The 18,535-nt window shown below is 49.2% G+C and overlaps 2 protein-coding genes across 7 annotated transcripts in view; one reads left to right on the forward strand and one right to left on the reverse strand.

Moving 5' to 3' along the window:
• cilp2 (cartilage intermediate layer protein 2) overlaps window positions 1–17,423 on the forward strand; it is a 21,343-nt gene extending 3,920 nt beyond the window's left edge. The window contains exons 2-10 of one of the 2 annotated variants that reach the window (XM_069185908.1): window positions 4,323–4,406; window positions 6,679–6,948; window positions 8,374–8,556; window positions 10,086–10,244; window positions 10,931–11,245; window positions 12,210–12,318; window positions 12,809–12,966; window positions 14,434–16,868; window positions 17,211–17,423. In XM_069185908.1, the coding sequence (XP_069042009.1) occupies window positions 4,323–4,406; window positions 6,679–6,948; window positions 8,374–8,556; window positions 10,086–10,244; window positions 10,931–11,245; window positions 12,210–12,318; window positions 12,809–12,966; window positions 14,434–16,862 (3,707 nt within the window). In that variant the 3' untranslated portion in view covers window positions 16,863–16,868; window positions 17,211–17,423. Of the gene's footprint in view, window positions 1–4,322; window positions 4,407–6,678; window positions 6,949–8,216; window positions 8,557–10,085; window positions 10,245–10,930; window positions 11,246–12,209; window positions 12,319–12,808; window positions 12,967–14,433; window positions 16,869–17,210 lie in introns of those variants that run through there. The other variant, XM_069185909.1, reaches the window with a different exon arrangement.
• The window catches only part of LOC102684231 (Rieske domain-containing protein), a 53,781-nt gene that overhangs the window by 24,933 nt on the left and 10,313 nt on the right, over window positions 1–18,535 (reverse strand). Inside the window, exon 4 of one of the 5 annotated variants that reach the window (XR_011183980.1) lies at window positions 553–1,781. The exons of 3 other annotated variants lie outside the window; for them this stretch is intronic. The gene's annotated coding sequence lies outside the window, so the exon portion shown is untranslated. Of the gene's footprint in view, window positions 1–552; window positions 1,782–5,788; window positions 6,477–18,535 lie in introns of those variants that run through there. One more of the 5 variants, XR_011183979.1, reaches the window with a different exon arrangement.

Raw genomic sequence — 18,535 nt, forward strand, 5'->3', positions numbered from 1 at the left:
TCGAAATTGCGTTAAATAAAAAAAAATGTATTTCTCCCAGGGTGTTTCTCGAAAAGAGTAGGGGTGTTACCCCAGTGTCCTGGCCATATTTCCCCCTGGCCTTTACCCATCATGGCCTCCTAATAACCCCCATCTCTGAACTGGCTTCATCACTCTGCTCTCCTCCCCACTGAGAGCTGCTGTGTGGGGAGCGGACTGGCGCATCATCCAGGTGGGGGTACACACTGGTGGTGGTGGAGGGGATCCCCATTACCTGTACACCACTTTGAGTGGAGTGTCCAGAGAAGTGCTGTATAAGTGTAAGCTGTTATTATTATTATTATTATTATTATTATTATCATTATTATTATCATTATTATACTCTGATTACAAGTCAGTGGAACAGAATTAAGGAGCCGTGGCACTGAAGAATAGAATCACAACAGAGCTCTTTACAAATCAATACACATTTATAAACTAAATGTTCCATCCATTCATTTCCTGACCACCTTGTCTATGCAGTGTTGCGGGGGTGCCAGAGCCTGTGTTGTCACAGACACAGACACATTTTGGTTATTTCTTGTAAGATCTTGAAACATTTTGGATGACCTTCAGATCGACTTGCCAGTTCTTCTGAAAAATCCCTTATTACTGCCAGTCACAGTCTGCCACAGAAATTATTTTGGTGTAAATGGTACTGACCTTTTTTTATTTTTCACTAAAATTACCCAACACCAGAAAAAAAGCTTTTAAGAGATTGGATATTGCAAGATTGTTTTCCCTGTGCTCTGTGATGCCACAAGTGCTTCATTGTATTCGACAGGACTCTCTCAACTTGCTCCCTAAATAAACGTGTCCATCACAATGCAATCAGACAGTTTCCTGGCATGACAAAAATTGCAGACGTGTCAGAAGGCTGAGATAGTATTAATGATTTATTGCTGACCACAGTTAAATCCTATTTTAAACTCCCTTCTGTTCCTATGACAAATAATGTCCAGCATTTAGGTCTATTTCTAAACGGTCCATCCATGTAGCCTTATTCTTTGGGTGCTCGTGTATAGAGTGGTAATACAGTATATTGCTTTCACACAACAGCTATTTTCTGCTCTCCAGCATTCTCAATCCCTATGTATTTCGATAGGCCAGGATTCAGCGGGATTTTAAATCTGGCAGAAGCCCACAGCGAGAGGATTAAGCACGACAAGCCCAAATGAGGCTTATTTACAGCCGAAATGAACAAGAATGAATGGAACTGCACGCCCAGAAACATGAGTTCTGATTGACGTAGCAACCAACTGTGTATTTAATTTCAGACAGCCATAGAATTTCAGCTTTCATCTTTAATTGTTAAGGCTATTCAAGTCCAGATTATTTAAGAGGAACTTTCAATAATTCATTTAACAATTCATTCCAAGTCACACATTTAATACAATATAAAAATAATCTTGTTCTGGCATATTTGTCAAACCTCCCAAAGTCACCCTCTATAGTTCAGGGCTCTGTACCAGTTTGATGAATTGCTCCCATTAAGATGAAGAAGGTTCTCTTCAGCTACTGTGTGTCAGCAGCACATACTGAACTGATAAGTGGCTGCTGATGGCACACACAGTACTAAAGTGCCTTGGCACCAGTCGTGACAACTGATTTTAATTTCTTCAGTGCTTTTCATTCCATGGGACCCCCAGAAAAGGAAATCTTTTGTAATGAAAGGATTCTTCATCCACACTATCTTCTTCTGAAGTGCAGCCTCACCTGGGAGACAGCAGACATTCTGGACCTGCAGCCCCACTGCACACTCACTGGGAATAGAGAGAAACTGGATCAGTTTAACGAACAGCGGGGAAGTTTAGGTAGGCCAGCCTGTGCAAGAGGAATTAAGACAGGCGACTGGTGTTAGTAGGGGGAACCCTACTCTTGCAGACGGTGCCCTGCGATCTATAAGGGCCTCAATCTAACACTGTGACTGAAGGACAACACTTCTTAAAGCACACTGTCCCTGGTCATCCTACTGGAGCATTGGTTTGGAAACTCTGGTCAGAGCGCCACCTACTGGTCCTCCACCCTAAAATACACTACTGCATACGCACAACCAAAGACAGGGAGCGCTTAAGAGAGAGTTCTTAGGTCCTCTCGAGCTATTACGCAATTAGGAAGCACTCAGTTACCAGCTAATTGGAGAAAGGACAGAACCCAGTCTTTTTTCAAACTGTCACCTCCGAAAGTGGAAGGGTACCCGCCGAGCCCGTTTGAAACTGTTGTAAATGGGTTGATAGCGAGACGCGGGAGTAAACAACACACGTTGATATGCTGTACTTGGTGCTGCTCCACAGATACCGGTCATTTTCAAAACACGCTGACGCACTGCACAATGTGAAAAATACAGAAAGACGCACTCACTCGGCAAAGCGCATCTGCACAGACTGTGCGGCTCGTCTGTTCCGCCAACAGACCCAGCAGTCTGGCCAGAAGCTCCAAGTGTTTCGACAGACGACTCGCTTTTGCTGAATTCTTTTTTTTTTCTCCTCTCGAATGTCGAGTCAAGTGCATTTTGTCTTTTATTCAAGCAGCCGAAGGAGAGGAAGCTGGGCCAAACATTAGCCTTAATAAATCAAGACTCCCAGCGAGCGATGTGACGTTTTCTCATCGTTTCATCGCCGGATCAGGTGAAGACATCGGAATTCAGCCGGGCAGACAGCAAATTCTGATTAAATACACGTCTCGTCACTGCCCTTGCTTGTGAGCACTATTACATCGTTGTCAACCACAGTCAATCACTTTAGGAAGTGAGAATAGACACATGCAGTAGGCGTGGCTGTTTTCGTGATGGTCACCTTAAATGTCATCAGTGACGTTTAAAAAGCCATATTATAATAATAATAAGCCTTTAAAGATGGCTTCTCAAAGCGCTTTACAGAATAACAAAACAATAATAAAAAATTAACAAGATATGCACAATGAGAGGAGACAGTAGATGCGGGGACTGGATACAGCAGAAGCAGAGGGGTAAAGAACAGAACCAGTTGAGTAAATTCTCTTCTAAAGAGGAAGGGTTTGAGTCTGGATTTGAAGGAGTTTAGAGAAGGTGGCTCTCTGATATCCTTGGGGAGAGAGTTCCCGAGCTTGGGGGAGCAGCAGGAGAAGGCCCTGTCACCCCTAGAGTGTAGACGGGCTTGGGGGACAGACAGGAGAGCAGAATTGGAAGAGCGAAGGTTGCGAGGTGGGGAGTAGGGCGATAGCAGTTCAGACAGGCTCTGAGGCGCCCAGCCATGCAGAGCCTTATAGGTGAGCATGCAAATCTTGAAGTCGACTCGGAACCTGACAGGAAGCCAGTGCAGGGACTTCAGGATAGGAGTAATGGGATCATATCGCGATAATGCGACGCGCAGCAGAAGAAAAGCTGTACCCTTTCTAAGCACTCATTGCAATTTTAGGCGTTGTGATCCTAGTTCTCTTTATCACCCTTTACGGCGTGTTCATCACACGCTTGTGGCTCCTCATTCTTTCGAAACACAGCGAATCGAACAAACAAAATGCACACCCGAAGAAGGCTTCAGAGCCGAAACGTTGTTTCTTTTTTCCCTCTCTTTTCAGCATAGATTAAATTTGTACTTGTTCCTTTGCAAAGAAAACACAAATTTCAGACCCCGGCGACGGTTGTGCTTTTTTTTTCTGCGTGCGTCTTTCTGCTGAGCGGGACGAGTCGCTGATCGGGTCTTTAGCAGTGGAAAGGGGGGAGTTTGCGGTGGACAGGTGGTCCAACACATTGGGTGAACACCGGCCGGCCAGCCTAGGGAAGCAACTGCTCTTACGTTCAGATGACACGCCGAGAAAAAAAAAACTTTGAATGTTCAAACGCAGACGTTGTCGAAAACACAGACAGCAGAAGGAGAAATTCCAGACTTCTGCTCCCTCTCCCCTTTCACAGACCATCGAGAAGTAACACAGTATTTTTTTTTCTGCCGCAGTACAGCTCCACCAGGGTGCTTAGGTTGGCAGCTGAAAATCACAGCGTTTCACGGTAAATTCGCGTTTCCCATCCAAGAGAACAGTCAAAATAAGAAACAGGCAACTGCTCGTCAACACACTTGCAACGCCAAGCTTTTTTTTTTTAATCAAAAACGGATTCTCAGCTACCTAAATGTTCAGACAGAACATTTAGAAAAAAAAATGTTGCGTTAGCTGTGTGTGTGCTGGCCTGGTAACGATGTATTCTAAGACATTAAAACAGTAAAATAATTTAGTTTGCCAGTGGAGGAACAAATCGCACAGGCACGAATTCTGACTATTCCGATGCTGTAAATGACAGCATTTAATTTTTACGTCTCTCTCTTCTCCCACAGACCCTGTTCGGAATGGCTTACGGGCCCAGAAGCCGGGAGGCAGGAAAGTTCGGCACAATTCTCTCCCGGAACCACAGACCACAGGTCTCCCCCTCTTAAATAATCCAGCAGACATCAGCTTTTCTTATACCAATACAGTGTCCCTCAGAACCGCACTGGAACGCAAAGGCAGAATTTAACAGTCAAGCGATTTCGATTTGCGATCATGAGATTAATATGGATAAATGCAAACTGTAGAATATAAATGCAACACGGGATTTATCGCTTCTTACAGATAAATACAGATGGCTTCACCGTGCAGCATGACAATAACCCACAACATTCAATCAGTACAACCAAGGAAGAATAATCAGAGGAAAAACATGGAAAATCGTAGAGCGGCCAAATCCATTTTTTAATTTAAATTCAATTGAGCGTTTTACAGGCTGGACGCAAAATCTGAAGGCAGAACATCCCGAGAATAGGCAAGAGCTCACAGTGGCTGCCTCAAAGGCTTGGCAAAGCATCTCAACCGATCCCACAAAGAAATTCAGCTCAGTGAGTCACAGCTTTCATGCAGTTATTGCCTCTAAGGGGATATGCAGCCAAATACTGGCTTTTACACTTGAGTGAATGTACCTCGTAACTTCTGGTCTTATGGGGTGAAAAAAAGGTTTTATTATCAAAAATAAAGCGTATTATAATGTGCATTCATGTCAAACTCGTGATCACAAATAGAAATTGCTAGACTGTAAAAGGAAATATATTTTTTTGACTTTGCTGTCCTAATACTATTGGAGGGCACTATACAGGGTGTCAATTTGTATTAACAGATTATTTGCATTTGTTAGAGGGGAACTGCAGTCCCCATTTTCTCTGACTGGTTATTAAGTCTCGGTTACAAAATTATAATAGTTGACGGTAGAGTAAAAATCGCTCACAAAATCGTGAACGTTGTGAAAGTGCTGTATGGTCGCCATGTTGTCACCAATCACTGGTCTCGCCCTGGGCGAGAGTGCGAGAATTGTGACTTAAACTGTCCCTTCCTGCTCACTAGTCACTGTAATGACTGATGTACTGCGATGTACCAGTGAATAAGTACAGGTTGTGCAGCAGACATTTCACTGCAGAAATGTCCCAACGTGATCTTCATGCAGTGTTGACAAGTAAGTAGTATTTGTCAGCAAAACCATCTCAAAGTTGACAGCAATATTTCTATTAAATTTAAAGAGATGTTTTCACAAGCCTGCTTGTTTACAATGTATCAGGACTGCTACACCTCACCAGGAAGTTTTGTTGCTTTGTTCTGAATTGCAGAACATGGCGCTGCACATACCTGGACATTTCATCTATTTTGTGATGTAAATTGGAGGTTTTACAAGTTACTGTGTACATTTTGCTTTCATTTTGATGCAAAATGCGCCCATCAATGCTGATTCTTTTTAACCCCAAAATATAAAAACAGGGTTGGAGATCCCATTTAATTTAACAACCCCTCGATCAAATCAAATTACCCAGTCTGTAAGACCCAACAAACAGTTCCCTCTCAGAATAAAATACTGAAGACTCTAAAAACCCGATCCCGATCACAAGGAACCATGAGGCAGTGAAAAATACTGACTTTAGAATGATAAAAAAAACAGCTGAAAATGCAAAACACAAAGCATGAAGCACTTGATAATATGGCCAAGAGCAAAACCTCCCTGCAGGTGTACAGTAACAGGAAGACACCGCGACCTCTTCCTCTCGGAGGTCTGCAGACCCACCTCGGCCTTGCCAAAATCACTGTGACTTACACTGTCCTTTCCTGCTCACTAGTCACTGTAATGACTGATGTACTGCGATGTACCAGTGAATAAGTACAGGTTGTGCAGCAGACATTTCACTGCAGAAATGTCCCAACGTGATCTGCATGCAGTGTTGACAAGTAGTATTTGTCAGCAAAACAAATGGTGCATGTTGAAGGGTGAGGGGGGAGAGAGAGAGAGAGCACGAGGGATGAGGGACAGATGTCACATGTGTTGTCAGATGTTTCTGGAGCAGCACATGAGTCCTGTGCAGCAGTTTCTAAACCTGCATGGCCAGTGATGTCACTCTTGCATGGCCTGTGATGTCACTCTTGCATGGCCTGTGATGTCATGTCTCAATGGGTGCCTGCTGTTCGTTGTTTGGCACCTGATGAGAAAAGAGAGGGGGGAAATAGACAGCGTAGAGGCAGCCCAGAGCTGCCCATTTGATTACTGTTACGTTTCCAGCACTTTTCTTTTTCTTTCGGCGGCGACTCCTGTGAGATTTCCGCCCTCGATGATCAATCTAAGCAAGTCAAGCCGGCTGGTTTCCCTGGGTCCGCACACCGCTAACCTCCAACCCTCTGCAGGAGTGACCGAATGGACGTCCTGGTTCAACATTGACCACCCAGGGGGCACCGGGGACTACGAGCGCCTGGAGGCCATCCGCTTCTACTACCGCGAGCGAATGTGCGCCCGGCCCGTGGCCCTGGAGGCGCGTACCACCGACTGGGTGCCAGCGGGGGACACCGGTGAAGTGGTACATTCCAGTCTGGAGAAGGGGTTCTGGTGTGTCAACAAAGAGCAGCGGCTCGGCAGGGTCTGCTCCAACTACCACGTGCGCTTCCAGTGCCCTCAAGGTAGCTGTTTCACCACCGTGCGCCTGGTGCCGGTACGAGAACGTCAGGTCAGCTGATCGTATGGCCAGGCTAATTCCTCAAGCAGGTACCTTTGGCATTTTGACAGTGGCCGTATCGCCCTGCATCTCCCAGCTGGCAGCCCCACTGGAGCCCAGCAGGTGTGAGCCTGGTCAGTACCTGGAGGGGAGACCCCTGGGAAAGCTAAGGCTGCTGCTGGAAGAGGTGTTAGTGGGGCCAGTAGGGGGTGCTCACCCTGCAGTCTGTGTGGGTCCTATTGCCCCTGTATAGTGTTAGGGACAGTACAGTGTAAAAATGTCTCTGGCCTTCGAATGAGGTGTAAAAAGATATCCTGACACTCTGTGCCCATTAAAAATCCCAGGGTGTTTCTCAAAAAGAGTAGGGGTGTTACCCTGGCGTCCTGCCCAACTTTCCCCCTGGCCTTTACCAGTCACGGCCTCCTACTAATCCCCATCTCTGAACTGGCTTCATCACTCTGCTCTCCTCCCCACTGAGAGCTGGTGTGTGGGGAGCGGACTGGTGCATCATCCAGGTGGGGCTGCAGACTGGTGGGTGTGGAGGGGATCCCCATTACCTATACAGCGCTTTGAGTGTCCAGAAAAGCGCTATATAAGTGTAAGGAATTATTAATTATGATTATGTGTTGTATATCACTGTCTAATGCTCATACCTGCTATCTCCCTCTTCTCAGATCTAGATTAAAAAAACAGAATGCATCCATCTATTTTTGAACTGCTCCTTCTAATTCAGGGTCATGTTTCAGTCCCTCTCTGCCTCTCTCCGCTGTGCCCCGGACGGCACACCCGTCCACTGCAGTTCACTCACAGCACTAAAACACACATACTCACAGCAGGGCCGGTTTTCCCAGAAGTCATTTTCCCTAAAAGCATGTCTTTGGACTGTGGGAGGAAACCGGAGCTCCCAGAGGAAACCCACATGAACGTGGGGAGAACATGCAAACTCCACGCAGACAGCACCATAGGTCTGGATTTGAACCCGTGGCGCCAGGGCTGCGAGGCAGCAAAGCTAACAACTGCTCTATTGAGCTGCCCTGGCCTAACGCAACCTCTCAGGAAGTGTTATACTGTCAACAGCACGGTGCAGACCACTGCAGACATGATCTAACAGTGGCGACCAGTGTCACAAACCTGAGCAGATGACACCACTTCCTTGTAGAGGAACATCAAGACTATACAGAATGTACAGATGGGAATGATCCATCCGTTTTCTAACCTCTTCTTCCAATCCAGACAGCCACATAGCACCCCAGGTCTGGAATCGAACCCGGGGCCGGTGCTCCCCACTGCGCCACCATGCTGCCCACAAAATGCTTTGAGTCCCTGAATTTCCCAAGAGCGCAGGTGACTAACAGCCCCCTAAACGAGCGGCCGTGCCTGTCCCCCGCAGGGCAGACCTACTGGGCGGAGTGGTCGGCGTGGGGCTCCTGCTCGGCCCAGGCCTGCGACGACGTGGGGATCCAGGTGCGCCGGCGGAGCTGCCAGAGCGCCCAGCCGCTGCCCCCGCTGCAGGTGCCCGTCTGCCAGGGCAAGGCCACCGAGAGGAAGGAGTGCGCCACGCCCCCCTGCCCAGGTGACTGACAGCACGCGGGATTGGGCCGGCCGGGTCTTCAGGTTTATACCCCCACTGTTACATCATTTCCTACTGGTTCCCAATGTGCCCTTCCTGGTTTCTTTTACACCTCCATTATTACATCATTTCCTACTGGTTCGGAATGTGCACTTCCTGGTTTTCCTTTACACCTCCATTATGACATCATTTCCTACTGGTTCGGAATGTGCACTTCCTGGTTTTCCTTTACACCTCCATTATGACATCATTTCCTACTGGTTCGGAATGTGCACTTCCTGGTTTTCCTTTACACCTCCATTCTTACATCATTTCCTACTGGTTCGGAATGTGCGCTTCCTGGTTTTCCTTTACACCTCCATTATTACATCATTTCCTATTGGTCTGGAATTGTTTTCCACTGGAGGGCCAACGGGTCATTATCCTTGAATAGTGGATAGGATACAGGACTTGTAACTGGAAGATTGCAGGTCCAAATTCTGGGTGAGCCAGGTGCTTCATTTGGACTGCTCCAGTAAAACACCCAGGTATATACATGGGTGAAAAAGGACTCTACTGGGAATGAAAGTTTCAGCCATGTTATTCTTAATTGTGAGCCAGGACTTAGTGAGACAAATCTTTGCATTACTTCCTGTGCTGGATTGCCTTGACAATGAGACCTGATCATAAGGGGACTTCAGGGTAAGCAAGAAAAGGAAAGCCCCAACACGACAGACCTCCAGCGCTTTTACATGACTGGCCATACAGTGAGACCTCTCACCATAAACTCTACATCAGGACCGTCCACAACACCAGCGCCAAACGAATCAAATCCAAAATGTGGTGCAAAGTGTTGCTTAACTATTTAGAGGCAGAGACCGTGATATGGAACAAGGCAGTTTTAAAAGGAAGTCCTCCTTTAAGGGTACATCCTAAGAGATAACACTCCTTTAAAGAAAAAAAAAACAATTTTGCAAAAATATACCAAGGGCAAAAAACTGCACCGAGAGGGAAAGAGCAGCCACTCATGTGCACCGGCAAACAACAGACATGTGAAAGCCTGTCAGACTGACAGTTTGCTTTAAGCACAGGACTAGCTGGGCAATTGACTCTTCATCGTGATATGTGGCCCAGGTTCCATTAGTTGCGATATCAAACGCGTCTTTCACGTCTCTCTCACTAACGAGGGCTCTGATCAGGAGCTGTCATTACCCCCTCCGTCCCGTTCACCCGGGACACGAGGAGGAGTCAGCAGACTCCTTTACCCAGGCGCTCGTCAGCAGCCCAGTCATGCTGCTTAAAAGCCTCATCAGCACTCATTAATCAAGGCTTCATCAGTGCATGGAGACACCATACAAAGACCCTCATTTCCTCCAGCAGCTTTTTGTTCTGAATGAGCTGCATCCTTTATGTGGCGTTAATTGGGTGGCAGATTGGAAGAAAATGAGAGATCTAATCACGTTAGCTGCTTAGCAGTGACAGCTTTAATTAAGAGAAGCGCTGTACTTGTCGCTGCTGTGGATGATGCTAGCTGGCTCTTTCTTTTTATCTAGAAGTCAGGTGGAGCCTCTGGGGGCCCTGGGCTGCCTGTACAGTAACCTGTGGCCGGGGTCAGAGGGTCAGGAGGAGGACCTGCTTGAATCCCACCGACAGGCAGCAGTGTGTGGGACGTCCCGTTGAAAACCAGAAATGTGGCAAAGGGCCCTGTCCAGGTATTGAACTTTTTGTTTGCACTGTGAGAATTGCCAGCAACCATATCACCATGCAACTCGCAAGTGACGACCTACTGAGGCTCAGCAGGTGTGAGCCTGGTCAGTACCTGGATGGGAGACTCCTTGGGAAACCTAAGGCTGCTGCTGGAAGAGGTGTTAGTGGGACCAGGAGGGGGCGCTCACCCTGCGGTCTGTGTGGGTCCCTTTGCCCCAGTATAGTAATGGGGACACCATACTGTCAACTGTATAGTGGTCTCGGATGAGATGTAAAACCGAGGTCCTGACTCTCTGTGTTCATTAAAAATCTCAGGGCATTTCTCAAAAAGGGTCGGGGTGTTACCCCAGTGTCCTGGCCAAGTTTCCCCCTGGCCTTTACCAATCATGGCCTCCTAATAAGGCTCAGGCTGTGGCTCAGGATCTGCGCCTGTGGCTGGAAGGTTGCCGGTTCGAATCCTATGGCTGGCAGAGGAATCCTACTCCGTTGGGCCCCTGAGAAAGGCCCTTAACCCCAGCTGCTCCAGTATAAATGGCTGACCCTGTGCTCTTACCCCAAGCTTGGAGGGTATATAACTGTAAAGAGTTATTAATGATTGATTAATGGATCAATAACCAAAGAAGAGGTGCTACCGTGGGTAGGGGTGGGGGAGAATGTGAAACAGCGCAGAGACCGTCTCCTTGTGTTCCAGCGTGCCAGCGCTCGTGCCCCGAGGGGGGTCCCAGCGAGGACTGCGCCCGCTGCGTCTGCGAGGACCACCTGCTGCGGGGGCGGGTGCACACGCTCACGGGGGTCCCGGTCGCGGGGGCGCGGGTCTTCCTGGCCAACCGGACCAGAGCGGTCAGGGCCAGAACGGACGCCAGGGGGGCCTTCAAGATCTCGGGGGTCTGCTCCACCGCCCAGACCACCGTCACCATCAGGAGGGAGGGGTTTGCCCCTGTGACCCTCCCGGCACTCAGCAACGGCACCGGAGCGTCCTGGGTGGACGCCGTCCTGCAGATGGCTGGTGAGTCTTGCAGAAAAAACGCTCCTGGACGGAACTAGCACTGGGCGGCGGGAGGGCATTGCAGCCGATTCCTAGGCAGCCCTTAAGACAGGGAACCTGGTGACCCACACGCCTGCTGGTTTGCATTCCAGCCCTCCTCCATCAGATAACCGAAGCCTCGCTGGATCTCAGGAGCGGCTCCGATGGAATGTTTGCGTTTTGCTTCGAGTCACAAGTTCTGGATTTTCCTCTCCCAAAATACACCGGTAACAGCTCCAACGTGACGAAGAGCCGGGACCAAACAGCTCAGATCTTTTTCTTCTCAAGTCAATGAGGGGGTCGATTGTGGAAGCGAGGGCTCGGCTGGAACAGAACCCAGCAGGTGTGTGGGGCACCAGGACCGGGATTGGGAACCACTGCTGGATGGAATTCTTGGATAAACTACCGTGGTAGTGTGCAATGAGCTGGCCCAGATGGACTGAGTCCTCTCACTCACACTTTACGGGCACAGGTAGGGTCATAGCGTGTACCACCTCACGGGCACCATTTTGTGCGCCAAAAAACGCAATAGCGCCCGACCTCACGGGCACAACTTTGCAGCCACTCCCTCCCTCACCGCTGCCGGACGAGGGGATCGCAGCTGAAAACACAGCGCTGGAAGACGTAACGCGCGCAGGAAGTGGAAATGGGATCCGGGGGCAGGAAAACCGAGCCCTGTGTTTTTCACTCTGCCTGCGAAAGGCTTGGGAGGGGAGGGGGGGGAGAAAAAGAGAGAAAACTTCCCGCTACACTTCAGCTGGCCCAGTTTATAAGCCGCAGTCCAATAACAATAAAACCAGCCAGTGACCCACGCTGCCTTCCTCTTCAAGAGGCGCCCGGTTCCTGCCAGATCTGATGATGGAGTGTGGGAAATAGTGAACATGATGAATGGCTGGTGCCGTTTTCTGTCTTTTCTTCCCCCCCCCACCACGCCCGTCCTGCGCAGAGAAGCCGTACGTTGTCAAGCACCCAGAGGACAAGGTGCGATACGAGGGGCAGCGAGTGACCTTCTGCTGCAAAGCCGCGGGCACACCCACGCCGGAAAAATACCACTGGTGAGGCTGCACCACTCCGCCACCCACCGTTCACTTCCTCTCTGCACTAGGGCACCAGCATGCCGAGGTTTTAAAGGGGAGGTGCGGCCCCCATTTCTCAGACCGCTTGTGACATGGGGGTAGCAAAATAAACTGATTGACGTTCTAGAAAAAAAAATTACAGATGGCAAATTAATGATTTAATTAATCAATTAATCAAATTAATTACAGATGGCATGAAATCTTGAACTTTGTTAAGGTACTGCGAGGCACCATGCTGTCGCCATGCTGACCATGCTGCTGGTCTCACCACCGGCCAAGAGCGCGAGTTCCCCACAAACTGTGACATGAGACTGCCCTTCCCGCTCACTAGTCCCTGTAATGAGGGATGTACTGTGATGTACAATCACAGCCAAACCATCTCAAAATCGGAAGCGGTATTTCTACTGGATTAAACGCAGGACTCATGGGAATTTACGCTGGTCGAAACCGCTGCACGTTTCCTCTCCAGGTACCACAATGGGACCCTCCTGGACCGCCGGGTGTACAAGTATGAAGAAGATCTGATCCTCAGGGACCTGAAACCCTGGCAGGCAGGACGATATCAGTGCAAAGCCAGCAATCAGATGGGTGCAATTAAGTCCTCCCCAGCCCACCTCACCGTCCTGGGTAAGCAGTCTTGCACACGGAAGAGCTAGCAGGCTTTACAGGAATGGGTAAGACTCAATAAATGAATAAATCAAAGCAGAACTTTTGGATCTTTGCAGAAAAGCAATTGTAAACGACCCATTCACTCCTTTTGTAAAACAGAAGTGTATTTTAAGCCATTTTCCTTTCAATGTCCATATACTGTACATTTGCTTACAATAATAAATCGGTGATTGAAAGGCAGAAATAAATTACCCCTCAAAGCCTTGGCACACTGGATTATTCTGATCTGTGGCCACTCCTGAAAGCAAAATGTTTTTATTTCCCTGATATTTGATTCAAGCCCCAAATTGTCCCTTCTGCTGTAGATCTAAGAGAATCATCCTGACGTGATTGGGTTGATTGAAACGCACTCGAGATCCAGAAGCAAGAGTATGATTTCCCCCAGCAGTTTAAAAACTATCACATTGCCCTGAAACCCCAAACACCTCTTCTGCTGCGACCATGTTTGTTGAATCAACATCCACATTTGCCAATAAATTTGGACTTTTTTAGGTCAAGTCAGACAGCTACGCAATCCCCCGTCTGTGAGGAGATAGATACCCGTTCTGCAAATTCCCCTGATGCTTGTTAACCAAGATACAGAGTGACTTCAGGGTTCTGCCGTATAGCTGTGCTAAAGCAAACATTATTAGATTTCCCCTAGATGGATCAGTTTACTTTTCTAATTCTTACAACATGCTAAATATGTCCCAGTGAACAAATTCAAGAAAGTCTGTTTTTCATGGGCCACAAGGCTACAGGCTTATTATCCTGTAATATATTATATCCCATCTATTTATATCCCAACTTTGATTTGCATTTGGAACACCACACATTCTGACTGGTCCTTACACACTAGCAGAAGAGTTACGGCAGTACACAATATACAGTACATGAACGACCAAAGTTTTCTTTAAAAAAGGAGTCATTTTCTCAATGGCTGTAAATTGCGCCGAATATCTCTCAGGGCCAGGTTGTCCACATCTTCAGTCAGCTATAATCCATTTATTTTGGAACATAAGGGATTTAAAAGAGATTATTGGGACGTAAATTGAACCCAAGTGGATGGAGGCATTTGAAACAAGGTGGACGTATGAGGCACTTTGCCCTCAATCAGTTACATTTCAACAGAACAATAAGCCTCTCTTTCTGATCTCCAGCTGTGTATGTTTAGCAATCAGATCTCAGAACTCAGCAGGAAAGACATTCTAGTCAGCAGTGCGATCGTGCGCTTCTTAGTGAATATAAACTAATGCTGGCTGGTGTGGATAAGTGTGGATATCGTTATCAGAAAAATGCAAATACATACGACAGACTATGAAAACCATTGACAGAAGGGTGGAAGGATGCATTTTACGCTGAATGCAATCACTCCCCAAGGAAATGAAATGTGCTGAACAAGTCTTTCCGAGGCCGATGCTATTGTTTTCCGTGTTTTTCCTGCAGGAAAAGGAAAGCCCTCCTGTGTGTCCAAACCCGAGCACCACCTGATCAAGCTGCCAGTGGACTGCGTGCAAGCGGGCGCCGACTCGCAGTTCTACAACGCCGGGCGCTGCCCCCACAGCAAGTGCGCGGGCTCTCTCGACTTCGACCTCCGCTGCACAGACGCCTCGGACTACTGCTGCGGGGTGAAGCGCATGGAGACGCGGGAGATCGACTGCGGGGGGTACACCCTCCCCATCCGGGCCGTGGTCGAGTGCGGCTGCCGGAAGTGCGTCAAGCCCAGGGTGCTGATCCGCGGCCGCGTAGTGGCGGCCGACACCGGGGAGCCCCTCCGGTTCGGGCACATCTACATCGGGAAGGACAAAGTGGGCGTCACGGGGTACCAGGGCAGCTTCACCATTCAAGTCCCGCCAGACACGGAGAGGTTGGTGGTGAGCTTTGTGGACAGGCTGCAGAGGTTCGTAGACACCGTCAAGGTGTTAGTCTTTGACAAGAAGGGAGGGGCGGTCTACCACGATGTGAAAGTGATGCGGAAGCAGAAACCGATAGACATCAGCTCGGCAGAAACCAACACCATTTATCTTGGGGAGATGGAAGGGGAGGACCCCATTGGGCAGATCGTGATACCACCAAACTCCTTCCACAAAAGCAACGGGGAGCTCTACGAAGGGACTGTCAAGGCGTCTGTGACCTTCCTTGATCCTAGGAACATCACCACAGCTTCTGCGGCACCTGGGGACCTCAACTTTGTCAACGAGGAAGGAGACTTGTTCCCTCTGAGGACCTACGGGATGTTTTCGGTGGATTTCCGAGACCAAACCAACCAGGAGGCCCTCGGGGCCGGGAAAGTGCAGGTGTACCTGGACACGGAGCACGTGAAAATGCCGGAGCACATCCCCAAGATGAAGCTGTGGTCCCTCAACCCCGACACCGGAATCTGGGAGGAAGAGAGCGACTTCCACGTGTCCCGGGCTGCCAGCCAGGGCAACGGCCGGACCAAGCGGGAGGAACGCACGTTCCTGATCGGAAATATGGAGATCCGAGAGCGTCGGCTTTTCAACTTGGATGTGCCAGAGAGCCGGCGTTGCTACGTCAAGGTGCGGGCCTACATGAGTGACAAGTTCCTGCACAATGAGCAGCTGGAAGGAGTGGTCATCAGTCTGATCAATCTGGAGCCTCGGCCAGGGTACTCCTCCAACCCTCGAGCGTGGGGCCGCTTTGACAGCGTGATAACTGGCTCCAATGGCGCCTGTTTGCCAGCCTTCTGCGATGCCCTGAGGCCAGATGCTTACACAGCTTACGTCACCGCCACTATGGGCGGGGAAGAGCTGGAAGCAGCTGCCTCCAGTCCCAAAATGAACCCAAATATTATCGGAGTGTCTCAGCCCTACCTGGACAAACTGGGCTATCGCAGAACCGATCACGAGGACCATGCACTGAAGAAAACGGCTTTCAAAATCAACCTGGCCAAGCCCAATCCCAATAACCTAGAGGAGACCAATGGGCCCATATATCCCTACCAGGGCCGCATAGACTGCGAAAACGCCCCCTTTGACGCCAATCATTTCCGCTTCTTCCGCGTGGAAAAGGACATGTACGAGTACGACGTCATCCCTTTCCAGGAGGGTGACCTGACGTCCTGGACTGGCGACTACCTCTCCTGGTGGCCCAACCCGCAGGAGTTCCGAGCCTGTTACATCAAGGTCAAGATCAACGGGCCCGTCGAGGTCATGGTGAGGTCAAGGAACCTGGGGGGGACTCACCCCCGGACGAAGGGGAAGCTCTACGGCATCAGGGACATCCGCAGCGCGCGGGACATGCGCGTGGCCAACAGCTCCGCTGCCTGCCTGGAGTTCAAGTGCAGCGGCATGCTCTTCGACCAAGACAGGGTAGACCGCTCCCTCATCGCGGTCATCCCCCAGGGCAACTGCAGGCGGACGGGCATCAACAGCCTCCTGCAGGAGTACCTCGTCAAGCACCCGCCCCTACCACAGAACAACGAGTCCCACGTTTTCAACATGCTGGCGCCCGTCGACCCCCTAGGGCACAACTACGGCATCTACACGGTCACGGACCAGAACCCCCGAGTGGCCAAGGAAATCGCCATCGGACGCTGTTTCGACGGCACCTCGGACGGATTCTCCAGGGAAATGAAGTCGAACTCCGGGGTGGCCCTGACGTTCAGTTGCCCGGAGAGACCCGTTAGCCGGGAGAGCCTTTTCCAGAGGCTTCAGACCAATCCGGCCCAAACTCTAGCCCAGATGGCCCAAGACATGAGGGAATCGAGAAGACAGCAGGCCGGCCAGGACTCCCCCCAGGTGGTGGCGTACCCCTCGGCTCAGAGGAGGGGAGACACGGGCAGCCAGAGTCGCACGTCTGTGAGGGTGGCAGGCCCAAGAAGGACCCCAACTCAAGCGAATCCCAGGAAGTAGGAAAAGGTCGGTTCAACCTTTAAATATCGGCATCAGATCTGTGTGTCAAGATCCCGTTAGATAGCAAGTTCATGTCTGAAGATTGGTTTTTGGACAGGATTTACAGGGTCCTTATTTAATCAAAACTGGCTATGTTTAGATCCTTACCAGCCGTGGTAATTAAAACTCATCTTTGCTGGGCAGGTACCCATAGTGTTTATGGAGAACTGGACAGGGGATAAAAAGAAGTGAAATGATCTCAAGAACGAAGCAATGTCCTGTGTTGTACTAAAAGCCACGGTGAAACGATCTGTTTCAATGTTCATGCTGATGCTCCTTCCTTACACTGTCCTTCCTCTCTCCGTGCAGGTCTAGGGGTCCCTCCGTTGACGTCATTGCAGCACACAAGCAGAAGTGAAGACTTTAGGGCTGAGTAAAGTTGGCAATGAGAGAATATGTAGCCAGTGGGGAAACAAAACCATAGGGCTGTCTCTCAGTTGGAACATAACTCCTCTTTCCTGGCTTCTACCACGTGTGCATCTCCCAGAATTTTTTTTTTTAAATGCAACCCCTTTAATGACACACTTTGACAAATCTTGAATTATTTGCACAAGACTGTTGGGGGGGAACCTTCAGGGGCTCATAATGACTCACATAAATTGTACAGGTCAGTTCATACGCAACCGTTTCCTCCAGCTTGGCCAAATTAAATTGAAATTACATATATAATGTACATATTTTCCCCTTTGCAAGGACTCAGAAACATATGAGCATTTCTGTATCTTAATGGGAAAAAAATCAATTTCCAACATGAAATATGGAGGCTGACAAAGCCAGATAGAAACTCCATGTAAGCTCTTGAATTGTTTCTTAAGTCATTGTAGATAATACAAAACTAGATGAGCTCTGTTCTTACCACTAGCGAGCTATTTCAGGAGGCTAGGAAAGAAATGTTCCACTGAAATCCCAAAAGGGAGAAAAAGAGTTTTAATTTGCCAAAAAAACATCACCCTGCCTTTGGAGATCCATAATGACCTTGGCACTAAAGGCTAGGAACACAAGCCGCTGGTGGTATGCTTCCTGATGTGCTAGCAGCAGTCCCAATTCTGCACCGACTCGGAGAATGACAAATTAAACAGGACACAGTATGGCGCAAGGAACTGTCGGCATCCATGCAACTAGGCCAGAGAGACACCAACATTTTCTCTTTTCTTTTGAATGGCCAACTATAGACCTGGCCAGCCTGCGCCGTAACCTGACTGCAATGCGGACCGAGGGGTCCAGCCAAGACAAGCATCCCTTAACAAAACGGATCTCACCAGCTGCAGACTAAACAGTCGCTGTTTGAAAAAGATCTGGGAGCTGAAGTTGAGCGGAGAAGCCCAGGTCTTCCACAACCCCCAGCTCCTGATTCTTTACCCTGCACCGCCACGATATCAAAGCTCTCCTGCCCTGTTTTATTCACTGACAGTGGATTCTCGGCGCAAGTAAATGTAATAATAATTGCTTACACTTATATAGCACTTTTCTGGACCCTCCACTCAGAGGCTTTACAGGTAGTGGGGATCCCCTCCACCACCACCAGTGTGCAGCCCCACCTGGATGATGCACCAGTCACTCCCCACCCACCAGCTCTCCATGGGGAGGAGAGCAGAGTGATGAAGCCAGTGCAGAGATGGGGATTATTAGGAGGC

The sequence above is a fragment of the Lepisosteus oculatus genome, chromosome 29 (assembly GCF_040954835.1).
Source record: "Lepisosteus oculatus isolate fLepOcu1 chromosome 29, fLepOcu1.hap2, whole genome shotgun sequence".
Lineage (NCBI taxonomy): Eukaryota > Metazoa > Chordata > Actinopteri > Semionotiformes > Lepisosteidae > Lepisosteus > Lepisosteus oculatus.